Below are 24,135 nucleotides of genomic sequence, written 5' to 3'. Positions count from 1 at the left end.
AATTAACATCTGAAAGGCAAATTTTAAAATGTGTCAGCCCTTTGGAAGAGTTAAATATGCTTAAGTTTAAAATCAGGCAGCCAGGGCCTGATTTGGGAGAATACTGCTATGGCAACATTATGCAGCCTTATCACAATTTATAGCTAGAGACAAATTATGCTGGAGGTAATCATGCTTGTAAAATGTAATCTTATCCATATGTGTTTCTGTATGGAAAAATATTTGTGTTTTTATTTTATTTTTTTTTATACTGATCCCATAAAACATGGTATTAGCATTCCAGAGGAAAGATTAAATGTATTATTACATCTTTAAAGTAGGTTTTAATGATGTAGTGACTTACTTAAAAAATACCAAGAAAAGGTGGTGATAGTAATTAAGTACCATTTCATTGTGTTAGAAGTCATTTTATAGGCAATGCATTTATACAGCTTTTCATGCGTTATGGCTATACTTTATAGGACGGAAGGGTACAAAACTATTTTTTTCTTCCTTGCTTCATTTTTGCAGTGCGAAGGAAGCGAAGAATTGCAGTTGTGCAACCAGAAAAACAGTAAGTTTTTGTTATTTAAGGTGATATTTTTACAGGGATGCATCAGGTCTTGCACGGGAGATAATACACAGCAGCTGAGTGATTTCGCAAAGTCCTGCCCAGACACTGCAGCAGAGTTGGCAAGGGGGCTCCTTTAAATCTAAAATGTTTGTGGACGTATAAGTCTTTACAATAGAAATATTTTACTAGCTGGGACTGTGTAGCCAGTGTCTGATGGACAGTTAAGGGATGCTTATGGAAAATGGATGTGTACCAGGAGAGCATTTCTCTGTCTAGCCCTTGCAGTTTCTAGAAACTAGAATTTAAGGGACCTAAGCATGAATATTTGCAGCCTGAAGGATTAAAAGTCACAGATCAGAGTATATTTTTTGAAGAGTGGTGGATCTGGCTGCTTCTTCTGAAATATGCAGGCCCTGGCTATGATAAACCGTGTGGAAGTGAGGTTACATCTGAGGCATCTCCATTCCTCGGTCCAAGCAGGTCCTGGTGTATCTCTTGGTCCAGCCTGAAGGCTGGTTCTGCCCTTTTGACCCATCTGACGCTATTAAATACACCAAATTTCTGTTTAACAGATTACCATCCACAGTGCCTGTTGAGAAAATACCTCATGACCTCTGCCCGGTTCCTCAGCCAGACACAACAGGTGAGGCTGCGTAGCACCAGCAGGATCCCTTATTTCAAGGACCCATTGCCTGTATGGAGGGGGATGACCCCAAAAAAGGGAGCGAGTGTGTCATACAGGTGGCGAGATGGATCCTCAGGGGGTGTGAGGTGGCGTGGACCCACCAACAGTGCGAGGAGTCTCTGATGGGCAGCATGTGAGGGTCTGGTTCTCCACGTGCGAACGTTGTGTCTGCTGGGGTTTTCGAAGTTCCCCTGCAGCTTGCCCATTTCAGCTAATGATGTTAGGGCCAGGCTAATGAAGCCCTGGTGGAGACGGATGTGACTTTTTAATTGGCATCAATGAAACCGCTTACACCAGGACTTAATGGGTCCCTGTGTTAGCATCAAGCTTGTGTGGCATGGCTGCTACTTCTGCTAAAGGCAACTTTTTGTCCTCTTTAGCCACAACAGGAGGCTCTGAGAGTGCAGTATTCATCCAGTTAATTGCATAGACTCTGCAGGAGGGGCAAGGTTTAAGTCATGTTATTTCAGCAGACTGCAAGACACACGTTGGCATCTGAGCCAGCATCCCAGGGTCCCGTTACAGTCAAATGGGGAGAAGCAGGCTCTTTTTGGGTATGATGACCAAAAAGTGGATAACCACTTGAATGACACAGGAACCACATGTAAAGGTACCCACTTCTCTCCATGGAGCCCAGAGTCATTAGCCCAGACAAAACTGCTCTGTTGACTCTTGTTGGGCCGGGGGAATGGCACCGCAGTGCTTACTGGGTCGGACAGTTGCTGAACAGGGGTTTGTAGAGCTCTCCACTTTCCTCCCTGAGCCGATTCCTTTATTTGCGAGGGGCAGCTAATACTTTCTGTCAAGTTGCATCTGAGTTGCTCATGTCCGTCTGAAGTGTGAGTTACAAAAAAGCCTCAGACACGTTATGAATGTAGTCCTTGCCCGATTCTCCTTTTGGTAGGGTGTGCAGTCAAACCAGTTGCTGTTAAAAGCACTTGCTTTTCTCATATTGGACGGATTTGAGTAGCAGGAGCTTCTCCACCTCCTATCCTCGGGAAGACTTTTTTGTGCCTCCTTTACTCTTCTCTCCTCCTTTCCACATCTAGGAGGAAGAAGAAAGGCCGTTCATTTGTTGTACAAAAGTGCTACACGCACATCAATGCTGCTTTCTCCTTGCAGGCACCATCAATGGGAGATACTGCTGCCCCCAGCTCTACATCAACCACCGCTGCTTCTCAGGTCCATATTTAAACAAAGGCAGAATAGCAGAGCTACCTCAGTCTGTCGGGCCTGGCAAGTGCGTGCTGGTCCTCAAAGAGGTACGGCTCAGCTATCTTTTGGGGGGACTTCAGGGGAGAACGTGGGTCATGGGTTGTCAGGCTCAGAAGTTGAAAAGAAGGCACCTAAAGTTGTTCTGGAGCTCTGTAATGTTTTCCATAAGTCAAAAAGGCAAGCTGGGAAGAGAGGGTAGGTACATGCATTGTGGGTTTTGATGGGAGAGGTGGCATTTTTGAAACATAAGGAGTTATGTTAGGTGGGAGCAAGTTTCATCTAACTGTGGCTACTGTGCAAGCGAATTAATGTTCTGACCAGAGCCGTTCCCAAATAAGATCTCTGTGGTTGTTGCTGTCGACGTATTTCTCAGCATCCATGATGCTGCTGGGCCAGCTGATTCAGTGTGGGTGGCACCTTTGTATGTGTGACCATGATCCACTGGGGCCCAAACCACCGAGATCCAAAGTGAACGGGACAGAAAGCCAATCAGGGGTTTGTGTGATGTGCCAAGTGGAAGCTGTCGTGTGCCCAGGTCTTGCTGAATGTGGATGAGTTAATCCCGTACAGCAGGGATGGCCGAGCATCACCATCTGTTCACTTAATCCTGACCCAATCAGTGCTTGCTTTGGGCCAAATGCAGAGTGTTGAGTGCTTGCTGTTGACCTCAGAGAAAAGCTGGCTTGTTTAAAAAAATGCATAAATATTTTCCACAAAGATTGCAGTCCATATACAGATGAAAGGCAAGGTTGACTGCATGTGGTAGAGGACAGCAAGACGGTACTGTTGGCTATACCGTTGAATGATATTGTTGGGTGCTGGGACACTGGCACAGGTTGCCCAGAGAGGTAGCGGATGCCCCATCCCTGGAAATGTTGAAGGCCAGGTTGGATGGGGCTCTGAGCAACCTGATGTGGTTGGAGATGTCCCTGCTCCTTGCAGGGGGATTGGACTAGATGATCTTTAAAGGTCCCTTCTGACCCAAACTGTTCTATGGATCTATGATAAGCAGGGTGCCATTGATGCTTTGGACACCATTTCAGTTTGACTTGTGTCTTCTAGAAATCCAGATCTTCCAGCTCTCAGCTCTGTACCTGCCTGAACCCCACTTGATCTGGATGCAGGGGCATACCTGAGCTCCCTCTGCCCTTGGTGGAAAGGTGTAGGAACTTCTACATACCCATTTATCCAATGTATTTGTAAGGCCCTCAGTGCCCAGCTCAGGATATTTGCAGTTGTCTGAAATGAGATGAATCCCAGTTCTTAACAGAAACACCTGAAAGGTGAGATTCCTCTCAAATCAGCCACTACTTTTAAAATGCCTCTGTACTGTGCTGTAGAGTGACTCCTGTGTCTCCATTCACTTCCTCATCACCTGCCTGCACTGCTTTATACACAGCAGCAGTGCTGGGTGTCTCACGTGTTTGAAAGCTGGGCCGTGAGGAGACCTCAGTAATCTGTGCAGGTGGGACACTTAGGTCTCAAAGAAGCAAGTCAAAACCAGCCCTCAGCAGAAAGAAGGATAAAGTGGTTGCAGAGCAAAAGTTGAAAGCTGCAAAAGTTGAAATCTGCCAAATGTGAAAACAAGTCCATAGCAGCTTGCTGGTGGGGAGTGTTAGCAATCTGCTGCTACTTGGAAAAAAACAGGCAATGGAAAGGCGATGTGGGGGAAACATGAGGCATGTGCATGCAATACTTAGTGCTGATGTTTCTTCCTCCTGGAATTTGGATTTTGAAAACATAAGCAGTCCAAAGCTTCTACCAGGTCCTCCGCTAGTATCTTAGGGCTTTGCTGCATAGACTACCACCAGCTTCTCCAAATTCCTCAAGAATGGAACCAGTTACCAAGTGCACAAACCAACCTGAGTTTCCTACAGAAGCCTGTTTTCTCTTGCTCTGCCACCTTACAGAATTGCTTGCTGAGGGAGCAAATAGCAGTGTCAATGAGACATGGGCATCTTGCTTTTGAAGACATTAATGACTTCCGAAGGAGCAGGACAATGGCAATGGCCCAGCATTGGTCAGTGTTACTTTGTAGATAAATTCAAGCTCATTCTGGGCATGGGGGCCAGGCCCAAATTCTGGAAAGGAGGAAGAGACAAAGAAGACATCCCTGCATTGAGATGAAGATCTGTAGCAGCTGCTAGAGGACCCAAAAGGACTGCAAAACTGGGTGGTGAAAACAGTGCAGGAGATATCTCCTCCAGCCCAAGACCGCAGCCACAAGGCTTTGCACAGCTGAAGAGCTCGCAAGGGTCCCCTGTCCCTCTGAACCCAGTCTCAGGGCTGAGCTTGATGCCTTGGTCTCGCTTTACACCTGCATGATGTGGCCCTGGGAATGCAAATGCATTATAATTATATCTCTCTCACTATATAGTAAAATTGCAGGCCATTGTAAGTTATGTGTCAGCATAACTCGTCTGGAATTGGTTAATTATACATGGGCTTTACTTTGGCAACAGACAAGGGAGGATGGGAAAGACAACTCAAAACAACAGCTATGAAGGAAGAGTGGAGTCAATAGTGGACTACTGAGAGCTTTTTAAATCACCCTGGTCTCCAGCCATAACTCACTGCCTTTAGAGATGCTGTGGTTAAAAATCTGTGCCAGTCGTCAGCCAGTTCACAGTAGGCAGCAGTCTCTGTGATGGAGATGCTGCTGTGTTTGGCACTGATGGAAACCCCAGAGTGAAAACAGCGGAACAGCCAATTCCTGCCCCATTCCCTGGCCTGGATTACCTAAAGCAAGAAGAGACCAGATGTCCTCTCCGTGTTAGCACCAGGTGATGGAAGACCTTGCTCCTGGCTGTGTGCAGAGGGAGTGGCTCCCCATCCTCACACTCAACCATGAGGATTGTATCAAAAAATGCAGCACAAATGTAGTTGCTTATGCTCCTCAGCCTTAATACTGTGTGTGTTTGTGTGTGTGTATCCTTGCATCTATACAAAATCTTAAGTGAGTAACAAGTAACTCTTGTACTATCTAGTGCCAAATTCTTAAAGCCCAGCTGTTCGTTACTCCTGGTGCCAGCACAAGTTTCTGCTGGGACCAGTGGTTTATTGTGGTTTCTTTCACCCCAAGAGGCAAGTGGGGTGGTAATGCCTATGTTTAACATCAGCTGCCAAACTTATCTCATTCCTGAGATACTTGTTTGGAAAAGAAGTTGAAACTTGGAGCCAAATACAGCGGAGACATCAACTATTGCCATCCAACAACTGCATCTGGACTGAAAATAGTGACTGTGTAGATAGAATATGTAATAAATGCTAACTTTAAGTCAATTAAAATAAACACGTTTCAGCTCTAGATTTAGTTCTTTGGTCAGAATATGTGAAAAAATACTTCTGAACAGTTCTTCCATCTGTGCCAACAACTTACCACGGCAACATTGTGAAACAAAGCGAGGTGTCTTTTCAAGACTTCCGATGATCTATAACCCACCATATCTTAGGGAAATACACTGTAAAGATTAATTAGCCTCATTGCTTACTGCTCTTACTATTTTAAGACACTTTGCTCTTTCTCTGTTTAAGAAGAAAATGGACATAAAGGCCTTGTGACTGTCCTACTGATGCAAACAGGAGAATTCAGCCAGAGTTTGTGAAGGAAGGCTATTGCACTCTGCAACTTGAATTATTTGGAGCACAGCAGGACTTCTTGGGAGAAATTTGCATAACTAAATCATGGTACTTAGAAAATTAAGTAGCTTGTACTGAGCCTTAGGAGTATCACTGTGCTAAACTGATAGCGTTATTATTAGTGATCAGACACGGTGTTGGAATGGCAGAAACCTCTATAGTCTGGAATTATATAGACTGCATTTCTGCAAGAGGATTCATTAACATGCTCCTCAAGACTGCTTGGAAGATTTCAGCTCGTCTGTAGTAGTTCCTCCGTCTTAGGATCTGGACATCTGCATTTTTGAAATGTCCTGAACTGACGTAAGCATATCAACACTTAAGTGCTACAACCTTGTCTGTGACAAAAGCTCGCTAAAAGCTTGATCCTTGATCATCTGATGAAAGAATCCCAAAGAACTCTTTTTTCCCCTTATCTCTCTGTCCTACAGACATGTTATTATTCCAAGTAAAATAACTGTTTAATGTCCTGCCTGAGGCTAGCCTGGGAGTTAGGGTCTCACCTGTTAGGTAGGAGATGTGGACTCATATCTCAGAGGAAGGAAGTTGTGTTTCTCCTCATAAGGGTGCTAATCATTGCACTCTTGAACAGGAGAAGAGATGTGATGGTATTTTGAGCTGCACCTCATCAGTGATACCTCCTGAGAAAGCTTCATCCAGGGTTGTGACCGTTAATGAAGAAGGGTGGAGAGATGGGAAATGTTCTGAATACCAAAAAGGTATAATGGGAAGAAAGGTGTTGAACTGCCCGGTGACACCAGGCACGTCTTGACATGGTCAGAAAAGGGCCCTTGTGCACTTGAAAATCTATGACATAGAAAATTTTATAGCTAAGATGTCAGGTGCTTATAGAGTTGCGTAGAGGCTTGTGATGTTGCTGTGTGATCATACTCACTGGTGTGACTCCAGCCTACTTGACTCAGAGAATACAAAGTTAGCAGTATCAAAATAAGACCTCTTAGATGCATAGCAGCAAAGGCTGGTGTTGTCTAATCCGCCCCTCTGCTCCAAGGCACCGCTGGCTGCACCCGGATCGTTCCTGTTCCACGTGACTGAAAATAAACTACCAGAACCTCAGACTGGTCACACTCCAGCCAGAGGGAATTTAGTGAATCAGATAAAAATTTGGCCAGTCTGATACGGGTGAAATAATTTTCCATCTCCAGAGAAAGTTGGAAACTGGAAAGTTGGAAACTGGTCTAGGTTTGTTCACTGTTTTTGCTTTAATCGCAGTTATTTTTTCCATAAGAGCCAATGTTCTTGTTTCTCCCTAGTGTTTTAATAGTGTGTAACATGAAGCGATAATGTTGTTAACATGGTGATGGACTTCTGCTGTAGGGTAAAATGCCAGACCTAGTGACTTATTTGAGATATGCAAAGAGTAAAAGCCAGAGGTTTGAAAAAATCCTGGTTTTCTTCCCTTAAAGGGAAATAATTGTTCTTACAAAACAATGTATTTTTAAAATTAGTTTAGAAGTTTACGGAATCCTACTGATGGCAAGCCAGCTTTGAGAAAAGTCCTGGTGTTGTGGGTGTCTTTGGAGGGCTGGAGTTGATTAGTTGTCTGGGATACTGCCCATGGCCAAATTGTTATTTACAGGGTCAGGTTTTCTTTTCTTGCTCATTCCCTAACTGTTCTGACAACTCATACAAACACCATCACCCTGGACCAGCAATCTTTTGTGGGAATTGGTCAACAGGAGGCATTGCTTTAGGTGTCTCTAGTTGCACTTTTTTGAAAAGTGGTTTGAGTAATGTTTCCGAGAGCCCAATGATAAATCAGATTTTGCTTCTAGTAAATAACCTAGCCAGGCAACTCAAACCACTGCCATTTTACATGATTCTGTGCAGCATTAAGTGAAGCCCTTGCCTGAAAATGATTAATCCTACAAGGTTTTCAAAATGCTAGCAAATTCTCAGATTGTTATATTTAAAAAAAAAAAAAAAACAACCAAAGAAGAAAACGCCTGCAAACATAAACACATTGTTCTTTGCAGTATGACCTACTCAGTTTTTAATTTCTGATGAACCACATTGGTGGGTGCCAGGGAAACTTAGTGCTCATCGTACTGAAATCATTTGCAGGCCCCCAAAGAATTAACAACAGGCGTTAGGTAAAGAGCTAAATTATATCAAAACCAATCCAGACTCACTGTGTGGTCATTCGTGTGCATGCAATGCAGAGTGTTCAAACACACGGTCTGGTGCTGTTAAGAGCTTTGTTTTTCGTGTATTTATCTCCTTAGGCCAAGTGTATTGGATTCCCTGAGCCAGTAGAAGGAATCATTTTTATTCTCAGAGACTTTGGATTAAATGCATTGGCACATGCATTCTGTTGCACAGAGTGGACACATACTGGGTTTCAGGCACACCTCCTGTAAACTCTTTTTGTGTAGACTTCATTAATATTCTGTTAATACAGGCAAGGCATGCAGCACTCAGACGCTTAGGCATATTGGTGACCTCAGGTATGTGAATTTCCCCTTTAGTGTGCAGTGTGTGGTGATACACATGACTTTGACCTTGTTGAGCAACCAGAAGTATTTTTCATTTTCTATTAAATTGAGCCAGTATGAATGTGGAATCTGGAATCTGTTTTGGGTGGGAGGATCTGTCTCAAAAAAAACCCCCACCTGATTAATAGGAGATCTTTGGGGTTAGCTAGCAGTATTTAATGCAGGCACCATATCAGACTGATGTGTCATTTACAATATGCTTGGCACATTGTTCCAATCTGGGACCGCTTCTCATGACATCTAGCACTTACCCTGTGCAGCCTTGGACCTAAATCGGGACATGTAAGCTTCTGCTGCCTATTCAGCACCTGAGATCATATTCAGTGTGGTCAAGGACTTCTTTTAAACTCATCAGTGTTGCTGGTTTTGTCTCTCAATAGGTTCTCAGCATGGTCATCAATGCAGCTTACAAGCCAGGAAGTGTTTTACGAGAACTGCAGCTAGTGGAAGACCCTCAGTGGAATTTCCAAGAGGAAACACTTAAAGCAAAGTAAGTCTTCAATGCGTGCTCTTTTATTTGGGAGGCTTTGAAAATGGAACTGACTGGGGGAAAAAAAAAGAAGAGAAGAAAAGATTTTTTTTCTATTGTGAGAGTTATTCTTTTCTAATTATCATTTTTGCTTCATTGAATTATTTTACTTATTCTATAGCAACTTAAGAAATGAAATATTCACTTGAATGGTTCATTGCTATTGTCTTTCTCAAGACAGTCTTCCAGATACTGATGAAAAATGCCGTGTTTATTCAGTGAAATCTTGAGTTTTATGATAAGCTATCCCTATAAGCTTGGCTATTATTGAATTAACTCAATTCCTGGCTTTCTAACTGCAGGAGTATTACTGCTTTTAATATAGAGCCTGTCACTCTGATGCAGAAAAACCTAGTGAGAATGAATGGCACTAAAAAAATTGCCAACGAAGTAGCAAAGACACTTTTTTCAGCAGGACAGTGATTAGGGCACAATATTAACAGATCTGAGATTCAGGTCAAGATTTGAGGCCTTTCTAGAATATATGCTTCAATTCACATCTAAACAACACTTAAGAAAACTGTGTATCTATTAAATACTCAATTTCCCCTTCCAACTTTAAAATTTACCTGTTTATGTCATCTTTATGTAGTGGGCACTACACTTAGGATGTATTTCAGAAACCATTGTCTTCCTGAAGGAGACGAGTCCCACCTAAGCTCTCTCCACAGTCTTCCTAAAGAGCAATTCTTCCCACTTCAAGATGGATGTCAACAGATAGTTCTTCGAAGGCAGCCCTCCCCATTGACTAACTCGGTCACTTGACTTTTTGAGTACTGAAGTTAAATGCAGTCAATATCACCCTTTGTGCTGAACTCTGTTACTCCTTTTCAAATAAAAGCAAGTTTCTCTTGGTTATTTGAAATGATTGGCCATCAAATATGGCACTATTAATTGCTATTGTATTTGATCTTTGGTCATGCAGATACTGCAGAAAGTTCATGTGTACTCTGGTTGAGGGAGAGAACTGAGAACCTTTCATTCTGCGTACTCGGAAAGTGCTTTTCTGAAGCAGGATTGCAAATAGAAATGAAAAGCTACTAGAAAATCCTATTTTTAATTTGGTTCTTTCACCCATGTGGAAAGTTGGGGTTTTGTGTTCGTCAACTGAAAATTTGTGGATGGAAATCTAAAAGTCATCCTTGCACATGCAGATTTTCATTAAAAACAAGTCATTGTCTGTGACCGGATTTTCATGGATTCCAGGCTCCCACACCTTGTACTAGCAAACATCAGATAAAGCACTGCTACAGGTACTTAGCAGTTGTGAAATCACGTTGTAATTGATTTCTTAATATCCTATCCTGCAAAGAATTGAGCTTGCGGGCAGTTTTCCTATTAGCAGTATCCAAAATAGGACTTTGTTGGGATTTCTCATTTGAGTGTGGGGATACAACTTGTGGAAAAGCAGCAGTATGTAGTTCTTAAGGCTGCTGCAATCCTTGTTTCTAATGAGAGACAACCTCAAAAATGTTTAACTGACCATCAAGTGCAGAGATGTCTTGTCCTTGACAGTCAGCTATGTCTACAGCCCAATCCACTGTGATGCCAGGCAGCCTGCTGGGATATATCTTATATCTGCATTGCGTGCCAGATAAAAGTATAACAGTACTTTCCAGCAAGGAGGTTTTGTATTTTATGTCAGCCAGCCAGTCACAGGCTGCATCATGTTCCTGTACGATGGCTAGCCCAGGAGGTAGCAACCTCAGCTCTACAGTGAGTCAAGCAGCATCTTTCTACTGTATCAGGCCTCAGAATGGATCATTACAGGCCCACAGCTGTGACAGCAAGTTTTGGAGTGACTTCAGAGCATAGCAATGTATTCTCGTTCAGTATAGAATCATAGAATCGTTAGGGTTGAAAGGGACCTTTAAAGGCCATCTAGTCCACCCCACCTGCAAGCAGCAGGGACATCCCCAACCAGATCAGGTTGCTCAGAGCCTCATCCAACCTGGCCTTGAATATTTCCAGGGATGGGGCATCCACGACCTCTCTGGGCAACCTGTTCCAATGTTCCACCACCATCACTGTAAAAAATTTCTTCCTCATGTCCAGTCTGAATGTACCTCCCTCTATTTTAAAACCATTCCCCCTTGTCTTATCACGACAGGCCCTGCTGAAGAGTTTCTCCCTGTCTTTCCTTTAGATCCTCTTTAGGTACTGGAAGACCACTCTAAGGTCTCCCCAGAGCCTCCTCTTCTCCAGGCTGAACAGCCCTAACTCCTTAGCCTGTCCTCATAGGAGAGGTCCTCCAGCCTCTGATCATCTTCGTGGCCCTCCTCTGGACTCGCTCCAACTGGTCCATGACGTCACCCTCTGGCTCCCGAGGAGACCGAGCTCATGGGCCTGGACAGCACCTTGTTCCTATAGCTATCTGGCTTCTGAGGCTGAAGCTCTGTTCACAGAGCAGTGCTGCATGGTCATACCAGCTTGCCTGTGGGTAGTTTGAGTACTTTTAAGAGTGGCTGACAGAGAGTTGACATACCCTAAGACTGGCTGGCTACCCTAGAACTTCCTTCTTTTTTCTTTCCTGACTTTACTTGAGTTGCTTCATCAAGAGGCATACCAGGGTTTTAATTGCATTTGGTTGTGCAGAAGCAGAAAAAGAAAACATGCTCATGAAGTCAGATACCCTGGAATGCACAAATGACACATGACACTTTACATCAGGTATGACAGTCAGTTGTGCTCCAGAATCTTAAACAGAGACCTGTAACGAGCAAACGCCTGTCTACACTGACTTCCAGCTACACCGGCTCCCAGTGGTGTCTTGCTGCTAATGATGACAGCTCTACAGCCCTCTGGGGCGTCTGCGCTGTAATGTGACATGTCATGTCACCGCCTTCCTTCTGATGTAAACTGACAACTCCTTGGATCTTGACAATGTTGTTGTTTGTTTGTAGCGATGGCTGCAGTAGGGTGGAGCAAAGAGGAGGGAGGAAGATGATGAGGAGAACGCCCAAATGCCAAATGATGCACTGCCAGGAATGCATTATCTCCCTCCTAGGGCAACTTGCATTTCGTTTCCTCTGCTGTCATGAGTGACCAGCACAGAATCAATTACACTAGCCTTGCAAAGAAGATAAACAATTTAGATTGTCTGAAGAGATGTGTCTGCAATGCGTGATGGCAGTCGCTTCCCATCAGCTCTGCTGGCTCTCTGTGAAAATAGTCAGACCTGTTTTATTGGTGATGATGAGTTAGAAATGTCAGGCTTGATCCTCTGAATTCCCATGAGGGCCAACTGAAGCTGTAGGCGTTCAACCCTTATAGTTTTGATGCTTTCAGTTCAATGCCTACGTCTAGATTTGGCTTCCCAATTTTACATAAAATGCTTGAGGGACTTCATGCTTTTTAAGGGTTTTCATTTCCAAAGGCTGTAAGTGGGGCTGTTTGGACTTACTCATTTTTGCAGGACTTTGGACATAAACAGTACCAGTATGTGCAGAGAGTTACCTCCCAGGTCTATACAAAGCCCAGTTAAGAAAAATACGAAAGGTGACTCTTCCTGAACTCCTTCTGATATCCATGAATTAATTTTTTATGAAATTAACATGAATGAATTTTAATTCAATTTTCCATTAGGCAAGGACAATGAACATTTTGTGAAACAGAGTCTCACTTGAGCAAGCCAAGTTACTTTGTATAAACAATGCATACCCTGCTAATGACTATACCCTTGAAGAGACACTGAGAGACTTTATGAAAAAGAAACATCTTGCCCCAGAAGATGCCGAAAGCTGGATGATTGTCAAAGGAGCATGAAGTAAGCAAGGATCTGCATGGGAAAGGGAGAACCAAGATAAGCAAAGAGTAACATGGCAGGCATGGCCCTAAAAGAGCAGGATGATGCCGTAAATCGGCCAGAACAAAGAAACAACAAGTAGGCTCAAGGAGAGCAGACCAGAGGAAGAAGAACAAACAGATGTGGAGGGATCTGGAGCATGAAAACATTTATTAAACTAAGGGGATGTATATCCTTGCAGGTGCCTGACATTGATAAAGATTGTGAATGGTAAAAATTCCACTAATTAGCGTCCTTAAAGTGAACTCTCTCATTGTAATATGAAAACCACACCTCTCTTTATAAATAATACACATTAAATACCATAGAATCATAGAATTATAGAATGGTTTGGGTTGGAAGGGACCTTCAAAGCCCATCCAGTCCAACCCCCCTGCAAGCAGCAGGGACGTCTCCAACCAGATCAGATTGCTCAGAGCCTCATCCAACCTGGCCTGGAATGTTTCCAGGGATGGGGCATCCACCACCTCTCTGGGCAACCTGTGCCAGTGTTCCACCATCCCTCAGTGTAAAAAAGTATTGTATCTTTAAACTAATGTAAGAAAAGAACTAACCAATTGTAGTTAAGTAGGTGTGACCGAAAGGCAGAACTGTTGTTTTGAATTGTATAAATAGGTAATGCGATTGTAACCGGGTGTGTTAGTTTTGTAGATTTACCCCCAAGCACCCATCTCTGCGCAGAAATGAAATAAGTAAATATCTTTGTTCCATGTGTAAGATTGGTGTGCTGCACACCGGGTAAACAAACCCAGATTTGGGACACTTCATTAAATGAAATTTTGAGAGCTGCCCAAATCTAATAGCTGAACTCTAGAAATATTAACCCCCCATCACAGACCATTGCTTATTTATGAGGCTGCATTTCAAAGAAAGTCTTTTCACTGTGGATGCTTTAGAAGACTGCCTTTTACTTGTGACAGGTGATGCTGAGGTGTTTAAAGTCTTCTTTGTCTCAGCATTTGCTAGCAAGGATTACTCTCAGACCTCCCAGGTCCCTGTTACTGTTTGAGGGACCAAAGCGTTGCCCACGGTAGATGGAAAAGAAGCCAGAGCAAACTGGATGCGCACGAGTGGGTGGAACCTGATGGGGTGCAGCCAGGGGAGGGAGCTGGCCAATGTCATTGCAAGGCCACTGTCTGAACATTTGAAAGTTGATGATGATCAGGGAAGCTTTCTGATGTCTGGAAAAAGGCAAACATCACACCCTTCCTCAAGAAGGGCAGGAATGAGAATCCAAGTAACTACAGGCTGTCAGCCTAATGTTCCTGGGAAAGATATTAGGCAAATCCTCCTGGAAGCCATTTCCAAGAACATGCAGGATCAATAGGTGACTGGGAGAACCAGCATGGATTTACGAAGGGCAAGTTGTGCCTGATGTGGTGAGGTAACTTGTTTAGTCGTTAAGGGAAAAGCAGTGGCAGTCACTTTTGTTGATTTTAGCAAGGCTTTCAACACAGGCTTCCATAGCATCCGTGTAGACAAGCTGTGGAGTTGTGGATTGGATGTGTGCATGATGAGTGGAAAGTTGGCTGGACAACTGAACCCAAAGGGTTACAATCAATGATATGAAGTCCAAATGGCAGCCAGTTATTAATGGTGCTCCTCAAAGGTCAGTACAAACCTGCAGCTCATATAATCTGATTTGTCTTCCACATCAGCTCTGCCGCAATGCTTCCTGAGGCACTGCATGGGTGAATTAGTGTGATCAGGTAGCTTTCTGTGCCAAATATTGGAGATAGAAGTCATTGTCACCAGTGGAATGACTTAAACCCTTTCTTTCCATAGTCAGGAGACTTAAAACTCAGAACAATTGCAGGGTTCTTTCTGAATCCTATTTTCAAGAGTACGAAATACCACTGGATCATAGAATCATAGAATCATAGAATGGTTAGGGTTGGAAGGGACCTTCAAAGGTCATCTAGTCCAATCCCCCTGCAAGGAGCAGGGACATCCCTGACTAGATCAGGTTGCTCAGAGCCTCATCCAGCCTGGCCTTGAATGCTTCCAGAGATGGGGCCTCCACCACCTTTCTGGGCAACCTGTTCCAGTGTTCTATAACCCGCATCGTAAAAAATTTTTTCCTAATTTCTAATCTAAATCTACCCCCCTCTATTTTAAAACCATTATCTCTCGTCCTATCGCAACAGGCCCTACTAAACAGCCTTTCCCCATCTTTCTTGTAGGCCCCCTTGAGGTACTGGAAGACCGCTATCAGGTCTCCCCGGAGCCTCCTCTTGTGCAGGATGAACAGCCCCAACTCTCTCAGCCTGTCCTCATAAGAGATGAAAAATAGCTTTGGAGGAAGATAACAACAGCATTTTTATGGATTTTACTTATACTTAGATTATTTGCAAAATACGTTCAAGATACGTTTTGTAGCTTCAAGAGAATCAGGGTTTTGATGAAAATTTTAGGTTTTTTCCTTGACAATTGCAATGTCCTATATAGGCAGAGTCTGATTTGAACATAATGAAGTGGATGTTAGACAATTCCTGCTGCTCTATTGGTAGGTTGCTTCTGGTAGGTCCAATGCAGAGAGACTTCGGTTGTATGCTGTGGGTGGCTTGGTTGTGTGCTGTGGGTAGCTGGTGGAGATTTCTCATGTTTGGCAGACTTTAAGCAGTAAGACAAATTGAAAATTTCTTGGCAAAAGAACAGATAGGAGGTTTTCGTCCTCTGAAAGAAAATTTAGGCTTTTAGCCACCGAATTGTTCAAAATAGTCTCAATGATTGTCAGAACTGTGGATGAGAGCTTTGAAAATGGGGATAGTCTCAATGTTCTTGCTGTTTGAAGTGTCTTCAGCATAAGACTTTTAATGTCATCACACAATGGTCCCTAACTGGAGCTCCCAGAAGACATTTTGTTCTCATGAACCTCTGATCTATTTTATCACCAAAGGAAGCTTCAACAGAAGAATGGTATTGCCAGCAAAGTTCTATTAGCCCAGTACCATGCAGAATTGCTCATTTAGGTTATGGAAGATTTTTGTGTTGAGGTGATAGTTTGGATCAAATCTTTTGTGGTGTGAGGATGGTTAGACTGGGCTGTTCTCTGACCCAAGTTTAATTTCAGTACCCCTCTATAACACTTCTATGTACCACAATTTCAGACCCTTTTCTCATACCCCAGTGTTCCCAGAAAGAACTTTTGGGAGGGAGAGAAGCAAAAGGTGATTTCTCAGTTGCATTGTGCAACTCAGTAAAACCTTCAGAGAGAGAACAGGGTCCAGGTGTGTGCTGCCTGTTTTAACTCTCCAACCACATCTTCTCTGTTTCACCTTCTCCTCCTCTTCCTCTTCCATATCTGACTATCTACAGCTGATTCCCTGCTAAGCAACTGTAGATCTTAATACCTTCACAAGTGCTTTTTCTCATTTTTACTGGTGACTCTATCTTTGTCTTTTGTTGCCTGCCATCTAGTAATGTTTCTTTCACTGTCTCTCCTTCTTTTGTGTGTGTTACTTTTCTCTCCTCTAAGCACATTTATAATGCTGTAGTGCCAGGCACTCACATGATTGCCTCTTGTGTTGCATTCCTCAGGATGCATAAGAGATGTTTTAAAAACCTTATCTCATTGTTTACAACAGCTTGGTGCTGCTGTTTAATAAATTATGGGGATAATTGGTTTTACAGGATTCACATCTACAGTGTATTACATCAGGGATGTAACTGTATCTTTCTTAGCCATTTATCGCTCAGAAACACTTCATATAAAACACTAAAATAAATGTTTTAGTAGCACATGGATAACAAATTTAGGACAAACCTTTCATTGTAGATTTCTGCTCTAAGTATTCCCTGTAGGAATCAGTTTTTAGGGCCTCTTGCTGCAACCCCGTTAAACAGCTCAAGAGGCTCTTGGTTAGTTCCTTTGGTTTTGTATTGCCCACATCTCATAGCGGTGAAGTCATCTGGTCCCCGTATGGCAGAGAGTATGGTTTCACTCAGATGCTTCTACACAGTGCATGTATCCCAGTAACCACAGTCGGTGCAATGAAATTATGGGCTGCTTGTGAGCTGCAATGTGATATGAGAGCTACCTCAAGAAAGAGGGCAGTCGAGAAGATCAAAGATGTACTGAGGGCTTGTAGAGACAGTCTCCAGTGCAGCCCAGACACAGGGTGACTAGAGAGCACTGGAAGGCATATAAACTTCTTATCACATATATGAAGAGAAGCTTCATCCCTCTCCCCAAAACTTTGCATCACTTTGTAGTATGGGCTTGCTGTCCTATATAATGTCCTCACAAAGCCTACTGTGATTTTTTTCCATCTCTTGCCATGTCCACAGATATACCCAGTCTGCACATGCATTCCTTCCCAAATCATGTCCATACCTCTGATTCATTTCGCCCTGCCTTTACTTCCTCAATTCCATCTGAAATGGAGCCACTGACACAAGTAGACCTACTCTGTCTGCCTTCACAAGAGAGACACTCTCCCAAAAGTCATTAGGGAAGGTATGTCCCTAACAGAGGAGAGTCTGATCTATAGCATCAAAGGACATTGCTTAATTGCTGACATGAGATCGTCTTGTACTCTTTTCTAGATACAGAGGGAAGACGTACAGGGCGACTGTTAAGATTGTGCGGACGTCGGATCAGGTAGCGGATTTCTGCAGAAGAGTCTGTGCAAAGCTGGAGTGCTGCCCCAACTTGTTCAGTCCTGTGTTGGTGGCTGAAGTCTGCCCAGAGAACTGCTCCATTCATACTAAAACCAAGTACAGTGAGTATTGGCCAAAATGCTTCTTCTTGCTAGCTGGGAATCAGAGCAGTGGGTGACTGTGCGTGAGCTAGTGATGAAAAACAGGAGTTGTGTAATACATTAGTACTGAGTAGGATTCATCTCATCTAAGATCAGTTATTTAATCCTGACCAGGCCACTGTAGACTCCTTTAGTATTCTATAAAGAGAAATAGACATCTCCAGAAGACTGTCCCATCTCTCTCCATCCTAATTTATCTGTTTGAAACTCATTACTTTTTGGAAGTCTTGACTTATCTTTGTATGCTAAGTTAATATAAGGACAACTGCAGTGGCCAGCCAAGATTTAAACTGCTACATCTGAGACAGCTTCGTTAGGTGAGATGAATCTTGTCGTACTTAGCAAAGAGTTTCTGTCATACGCACCAGCACAGGCCAGTATCACGATGGTGAGGTGCTGGCAGGAGTCACAGAATCATAGAATAGTTTGGGTTGGAAGGGACCTTCAAAGGACATCTAGTCCAGCCCCACTGCAAGGAGAAGGGACATCTCCAACCAGATCAGGAGTTTTTAATATTTAAACATGTTCTACCTATACAGGAAGGCTGACGTTACACATGTGTTCAGCACTTTTTGTTGTCAATGTTACTGATATCACTGGCTCTTAAACCAGTCGGGAAAGTGGAAGTGAGTGCTGTCCTTCTTCCACAAAGATTGCAGGAAACTCATATGATTGATATAAACCAATTACCTTCTGTTTGGCACCAGAGTAGAAGGCGAAATGGGCTCAGGGAGATACCAGATCACTGAATATGGGTTTCTGTAGAAGTACTTGAGCTAGACTTCTAGCTTCTATTGGTAGCAAATGGAGAGCTGGAGGAGTACAGCTAAGAGAGCTCCAGCTGAGATTGTCTGGGGTTGATGGTTGCATGTGGCTGGATGAATTGTTCCTCAAAACTCCATTGATTTGATGAAAGGCTCAATTCAGTTATAAACTTTTTAGTGCCATTTTAGTTGTCCTGGGATACCCAGCTGGTGGAGGGTATCTGCCAGCCCCAGAGGATGCTGTAGAGCATGTCAAAAGGCACCTGACCCAAGCCCCTAACGTAAGGTCAGAGGACTCTCACATCCTTAATTTCAACTTGGGCCACGAAACAGTCGAAAGTAATAAAAACCCATTCCTTTGTGCATTGAAAGAACGTACATAATTCAGGATAGCTGTCCCTCTCCACTCTCTGCTGAAAACATTAGCGACTGAAAGTGTGTCCAAGACTGTTAACTCATGCAGAAGGGCATTGGATCAAATCTAAGTACACATTGTAGCGTTACATTCTGAACTCCTCACTCATCACCAATAAATGTGTATATGTGAGAGCTGTAACGCTCTGTACTAGTCCAGGATGACGTCTTATATTTACACTGGACCTTTTTTTCCAGTTCAATGTATTTTAAAGTTCCTTGTAGAAGTGCACCTAGAGTGCAGTACTGAATCGGTAACAGGAAGCAAGCCAAAGTTTCCTTCTCTTGGTGGTTAAAGTTTTTAATGGGCATTTTGCTTCATTTCTCCAGCTTATTATTATGGGAAGAGGAAAAAAATCATTAAGCCACCACTTGGGGAAAATAACAACATGAAAAGTGGACATGTCAAGCCAGCCAGACGCAGAAAAAGGCGGAAATCCATCTTTGTGCAGAAGAAAAGGAGGTCGTCAGCTGTCGATTTGAATGCTGCAGGCTCTGCAGAGGTATGTGTTGCACTGAGATAAATCAGCAAAAGCCCCTTGGTGCTTTGTTTTTGTCCTCCCATCTGCATCTTCCTTTTGAGGCAAACCTCATCACTTCCATTTTGAATCCCTCCTTGCTACTCTGTTCTTCTAAGGTGAGACTGGTTTTACTGGGACACGTTGGGGACTTTTACCCTTGTCCGTTCTAGAGTTAGCAAATAAGAGTTTTTGCTCCCACCTTTATAACGCTCACTAGCTAACGTGCTGTCTAATATTATATCTTTGTTTTCTTTTGCTTCCTTGTAAGCCTGTAGGCAGGAGATGAGCCTGTTAGATGCTTTGCACAGCATCTAGCAGAGTGAAGGAGGTCTGTGATCCATGTCTAATATCTCTGACTGTTACAATAAATAACAAGAGCTCATGAACCATTGTGGTTTCAAGGGCTTTTATTTTTCATTAACCATTCGTAATATTTTCAACTCACAACATCAAACAATAGACATTGTAGAAGCTTTAGAAAACAAGGAAATGGTTTGTGTCACAAATGTGTGGTATCTGAGGCTTCAGTCTTTCCAGTATGTTGTGTGACACGACAAGGTCCCAGCTTCAGCCATGATTTGTGTCCAGATATAGCTTGGGACAGACGTAGTTCTGTGTGGACCATTCCCAGGTGGTTTTCCCATGATAGCAATGACAAAGTTCGTGTGTGGTTTCCTTTCCCCAGCTGAGTGCCTGTGATTGCTGCTTTGTGCAATGTGAAATAAAACTAGTTTAAATTGCCTCTGCTTCAGCTGGAGGGGGATATTTTAGTCAGCTTTCAGTTGATTGCTTGCATCTTCATGACTTGATGCTCATTTAGGTGTAGTTCTGCTTCATTTCCTTAGATTATACCTGCTTCAAAGGAATTTAAACTCGTGTTAAGCCTAAATCAACCATTAGCCAACTTTTTCAGCGTTTCAGCCAATATAACTAACTTTGTCTAAAATTGCTCTTTCACTTGAGATCTAAGCACATGGCTTGGGTGCATGCTCACTATTTGATCAGAGCTAAGCTATCGAAGCCATTTGGGCCACTTAACGTGTATATAATGTTCGAAATACAGTGACAGAAATAAGAATCTGGTGTAATAGCCTTTAAATGGAAATTTGTGCTTCACCTTCAGCAGTTTGCTGTTGCGCTGAAAGTGGGGAAATCTGGGTGAAATCCTCTGTCCTGGGTTTTGCAGAAATGTCAGCTAAGAAATTAAGTACAAGTATGTACTTGTACATCTAGATATTTTTTAAAGGCACCAAAATTTCCTTTGTTTCAATACCAGTGACACCCATGAGGGTCTGAAGTGAGGTGAAGGTTTAAATTCAAGCCTATTTCTGATTTTATTTAATCTCAAGCAACCTAAGCTTAATTTTATATTTTTAGTATTTTCTATTTTCCCTTCTCATGCACATCTCCAGTGCCACAAGGTTTGAGATGCAAGCCCAAAAGAGGGACATTTCATGCCAGATGAGTTATTGCCATTGACCTTTTTTAAGAAACAGAAAAGGGATTTGTCCACCATGTGTTTTTTTCTTCTACAAATCTAAATTGGGGGCTAATCTACTTATCACTGTAATGTAAATGGGATAACTTGATTAAAATAAATGTTACCCCGGACCGGCATGGGCACGGACATGTAGTTTGACCCAGTGCCTTTCAATTTGCTGCTATATTAATCTCTGAGCTTGGATGCTGTTTCTCTGATGGTCCTTGTGCAGGAGAGTGAAGATGATGAGCCGGATGCGATGGAGGATGAGACGGGAAGCGAAGAAACGAGCTCAGAGCTCCGGGATGACCAGACGGATACCTCCTCCGCCGAGGTCCCCTCCACCAGGCCCCGGCGAGCAGTCACCTTGCGGAGCAGCACCGAGTCGGACAGACCTCCTCCCACGGAGAGAGCCCGACGGAGCCGGAGGCCGCAGCCCCACTCATATAGCGAGGCAGAGAAGTGCACGCAAGTCAAGGAAGTGAGCATGCTTTCACTCTCAATTAATAGAAATATTCTTCCTAAATTAACCTTCAGTGCCTTCCTCATCTGAGGATCGCATCTTCACCCTGGTTCTCCTGATGAGGTAGTTTTCTTTATGAGACCTTTCGGTTTTTTTGTAGGAAGTTAAGCAAGAAGAGGAAGAGAAGCTCATCCTGGACAGTAATCCCTTGGAGTGGACTGTGACTGATGTCGTGAGGTTTATTAAACTGACCGACTGTGCACCCCTTGCCAAAATATTTCAGGAGCAGGTAGAGGTCTTCATGTAACTCCTACTCTTTGTATCAGTGGTGTTTATTCACATCAGAAAAAAAAAAAAAAGAAAAAAGAGCAGCACTTGCTAGCTGGGCCCTGAGCTTTGACAAAGGGATTACGGTCAGATTTTAGATCCCCTCAGACCAAACTATAGCACAAATTTTGGCAAGGCATGGAAACCCTTGCCAGATCCTCAGAGAGTTCTGAAGCCCCCCAGCCAGAGTGCTGTGAAAAGCAGAAGGTTTGGACCTTCCTTGTTCATGCCAAGGTCCACAGCACCATCTTGGTGTCACATAGGCACCTCAGTGTACCAATAGATAGTGGTTATTTGGTACCTAGCAATCTGTCTCCCCTGGCCATATGGATTCCACCCTATTTTAAAATGTCCGCATGGGAAGCAGCAAACTGCTGCTTGAACCCAAAACTGGCTGCCTGAATTTTGTCACCAACACCTAGTCACTTCGAGTGTGTATACACCTACTTCCCATCTCCATCCCTCTGAAGATCTGGCAGTCGGGCCCTTAGATGACCTAATTTTAGGAGATTCCAAGCATCTCCCCATTAAGCATATAGGTTTGCAGGAGCAGAAGCCAATGCTCTTCATCTCAAATCAGTGTGAAAATGTAAAATTTATATAGAAACAGGCATTCCTTGGCTAATGAGTAACAGCCACTGCTGAAAGTAAAGGGCAGCGCTAAGAAATCATAGAAAGAAGCAAGTGTGGTTAATTAGGCCATAGCCGATGGCAGTCAGTGGTATGGCCAGCTGCACATTGAACTATTTCTGATTCTTCATCATGGATAACTGTTCCCAAGTACAGCTGCTTTGATGGGAAAAGTTGAAGTGCAAGTCTAGAGCAAGGCTGGAACGCTCCATAGCAAGATGCCGTAGTCGCTGCATCACAGTGTACTCTGGCCGTTCGTTAATCAGCCTGGAATAACGCCAGGGCTTGAAAGCCAACCCCATCTCTCCTTTGCCAAAGAGTTTTATGGGGACTTTAATCAAAGACAGATGACTGGAGCTTTTCCTTGCGACTTGTAAGGAAGCTCTGGTGCAATGGGCCGAGCCATCAAGCTTCAGTGGAGGAAGAATCTGAGCCCTGGACAGTCCTTAACTGCTTTAGGTGTCCAAATCCTCCTTGTGTTAATGCTACCTAATCAGGGTAGTTTATGTTGCCTGGGAGTTACAGTGCTTTTTCTGCACTTAGATTCTGATCATCCCTAAGGGGTAAAAAGTGGCTTTGTAGCCTGCTCTTCTGCTTCTTAGTCCATTAAAGAATAAAGAGGGCTTGAGCTCTTAATTAGGAAGATAAAGCCAACAGAAATGCCTAACAAAATGGCTTTTGTCTGGAGTGCTAGTTCATGGAGTTTGGTGCATGAATGCCTGAGGGAAGGATGTGACCTCCCAAGGTCCCCTCCAGCCTACAGCATTCTTTGAGTCTGGGACATCAGAGATCACAAGGGCTCCGTGTGGTCCAGACCCATCTGTCTTGGTTGTTCAGCAGCCAAAGTGGAACAAGGCAGGTCCTGGGTGGACCAGGGGACATGGCATGGAGCAAGGCAGACACAAACCTTTGCTGAGCAAGTCATGGGCCAAAATAGGTGGGGGAAGGGTCTGACTTGTCAGTGGGATTAGCATCAGTTTCTCCATTCAGCTCCCTCCTGTGTCTCCTGGTGTGCTCTCTGTAGCCTCCCCCTTGCCTCACTTCCTCCGTAATAAAATGAGACTCATCACATCTCCATGGGCCATGCAGAGTTTCCCTAGAAGGTGATCCAACATTTCAGCAGCTGGAAGGCTTTTTCCAAACTGGGGGCAAGATGAGGGCCTGTGAAGACACACTAGACAACCTCAGAAAAAGCGTGAGGTAGCCCAAAGAAAGGAGATGGCCAGCCTCAAAATGGGAGAAAAGGGCAGAGGACAAAACCACCTTTACGTTTTGGGGCAAACTTCTCTTTTAGCTTCTCCAGACCTGGTTATGCTTTTTGCCCTCCAGAGTCCACAAGCAAAACCATTTTCCCTGTCTTTTTCTTCCACAGGACATCGATGGCCAAGCCCTTCTGTTGCTGACACTGCCCACGGTGCAGGAGTGCATGGAGCTGAAGCTTGGTCCAGCCATCAAACTGTGTCACCAGATTGAGCGAGTAAAAGTTGCTTTCTATGCACAATACGCCAACTGACTGCACTTCTTCATTTCTCTCTGTTCTCCTTCTTGTTCCCTCTCTTTTTTAACATTTCAGCTTGTTCAAGGGTTTTTTTTCCCCTATCCATTTTCTTTTCCAAGAACATGTGGAAGTGGAAGCACTGGGAATTAATCTATAGGGAAAAAAAAAAACCCACCACAGAAAACTAGCAACAAATTGAACTAATTTTTCTCTACTTGTAAAGCACACCAAAAGACTGCTGGCATCTCTCCTCGTGAGCCTCACCAGCCCGTTACGCTGTGGTGCAAGGCCAGCATGGATCAGGTGGTTTGTCATTCCTTAAAACCAAGCTAC

General features: G+C 43.6%; 1 protein-coding gene across 1 annotated transcript in view; it reads left to right on the top strand.

The window, feature by feature from the left end:
• SFMBT2 (Scm like with four mbt domains 2) overlaps window positions 1-23,817 on the top strand; it is a 109,377-nt gene extending 85,560 nt beyond the window's left edge. The window contains exons 13-21 of the mRNA XM_086739940.1: window positions 511-553; window positions 1,126-1,196; window positions 2,361-2,500; window positions 8,989-9,098; window positions 17,491-17,666; window positions 19,214-19,386; window positions 21,117-21,365; window positions 21,508-21,636; window positions 23,677-23,817. Of these exons, the coding sequence (XP_086596066.1) occupies window positions 511-553; window positions 1,126-1,196; window positions 2,361-2,500; window positions 8,989-9,098; window positions 17,491-17,666; window positions 19,214-19,386; window positions 21,117-21,365; window positions 21,508-21,636; window positions 23,677-23,817 (1,232 nt within the window). The remainder of the gene's footprint in view (window positions 1-510; window positions 554-1,125; window positions 1,197-2,360; window positions 2,501-8,988; window positions 9,099-17,490; window positions 17,667-19,213; window positions 19,387-21,116; window positions 21,366-21,507; window positions 21,637-23,676) is intronic.
• Window positions 23,818-24,135: the final 318 nt, after the last annotated feature.

Source organism: Chlamydotis macqueenii, chromosome 1, assembly GCF_036417535.1.
Source record: "Chlamydotis macqueenii isolate bChlMac1 chromosome 1, bChlMac1.mat, whole genome shotgun sequence".
In the NCBI taxonomy this organism is placed as follows: Eukaryota; Metazoa; Chordata; class Aves; order Otidiformes; family Otididae; genus Chlamydotis; species Chlamydotis macqueenii.
This window is presented reverse-complemented; position numbering and strand designations above follow the sequence as displayed.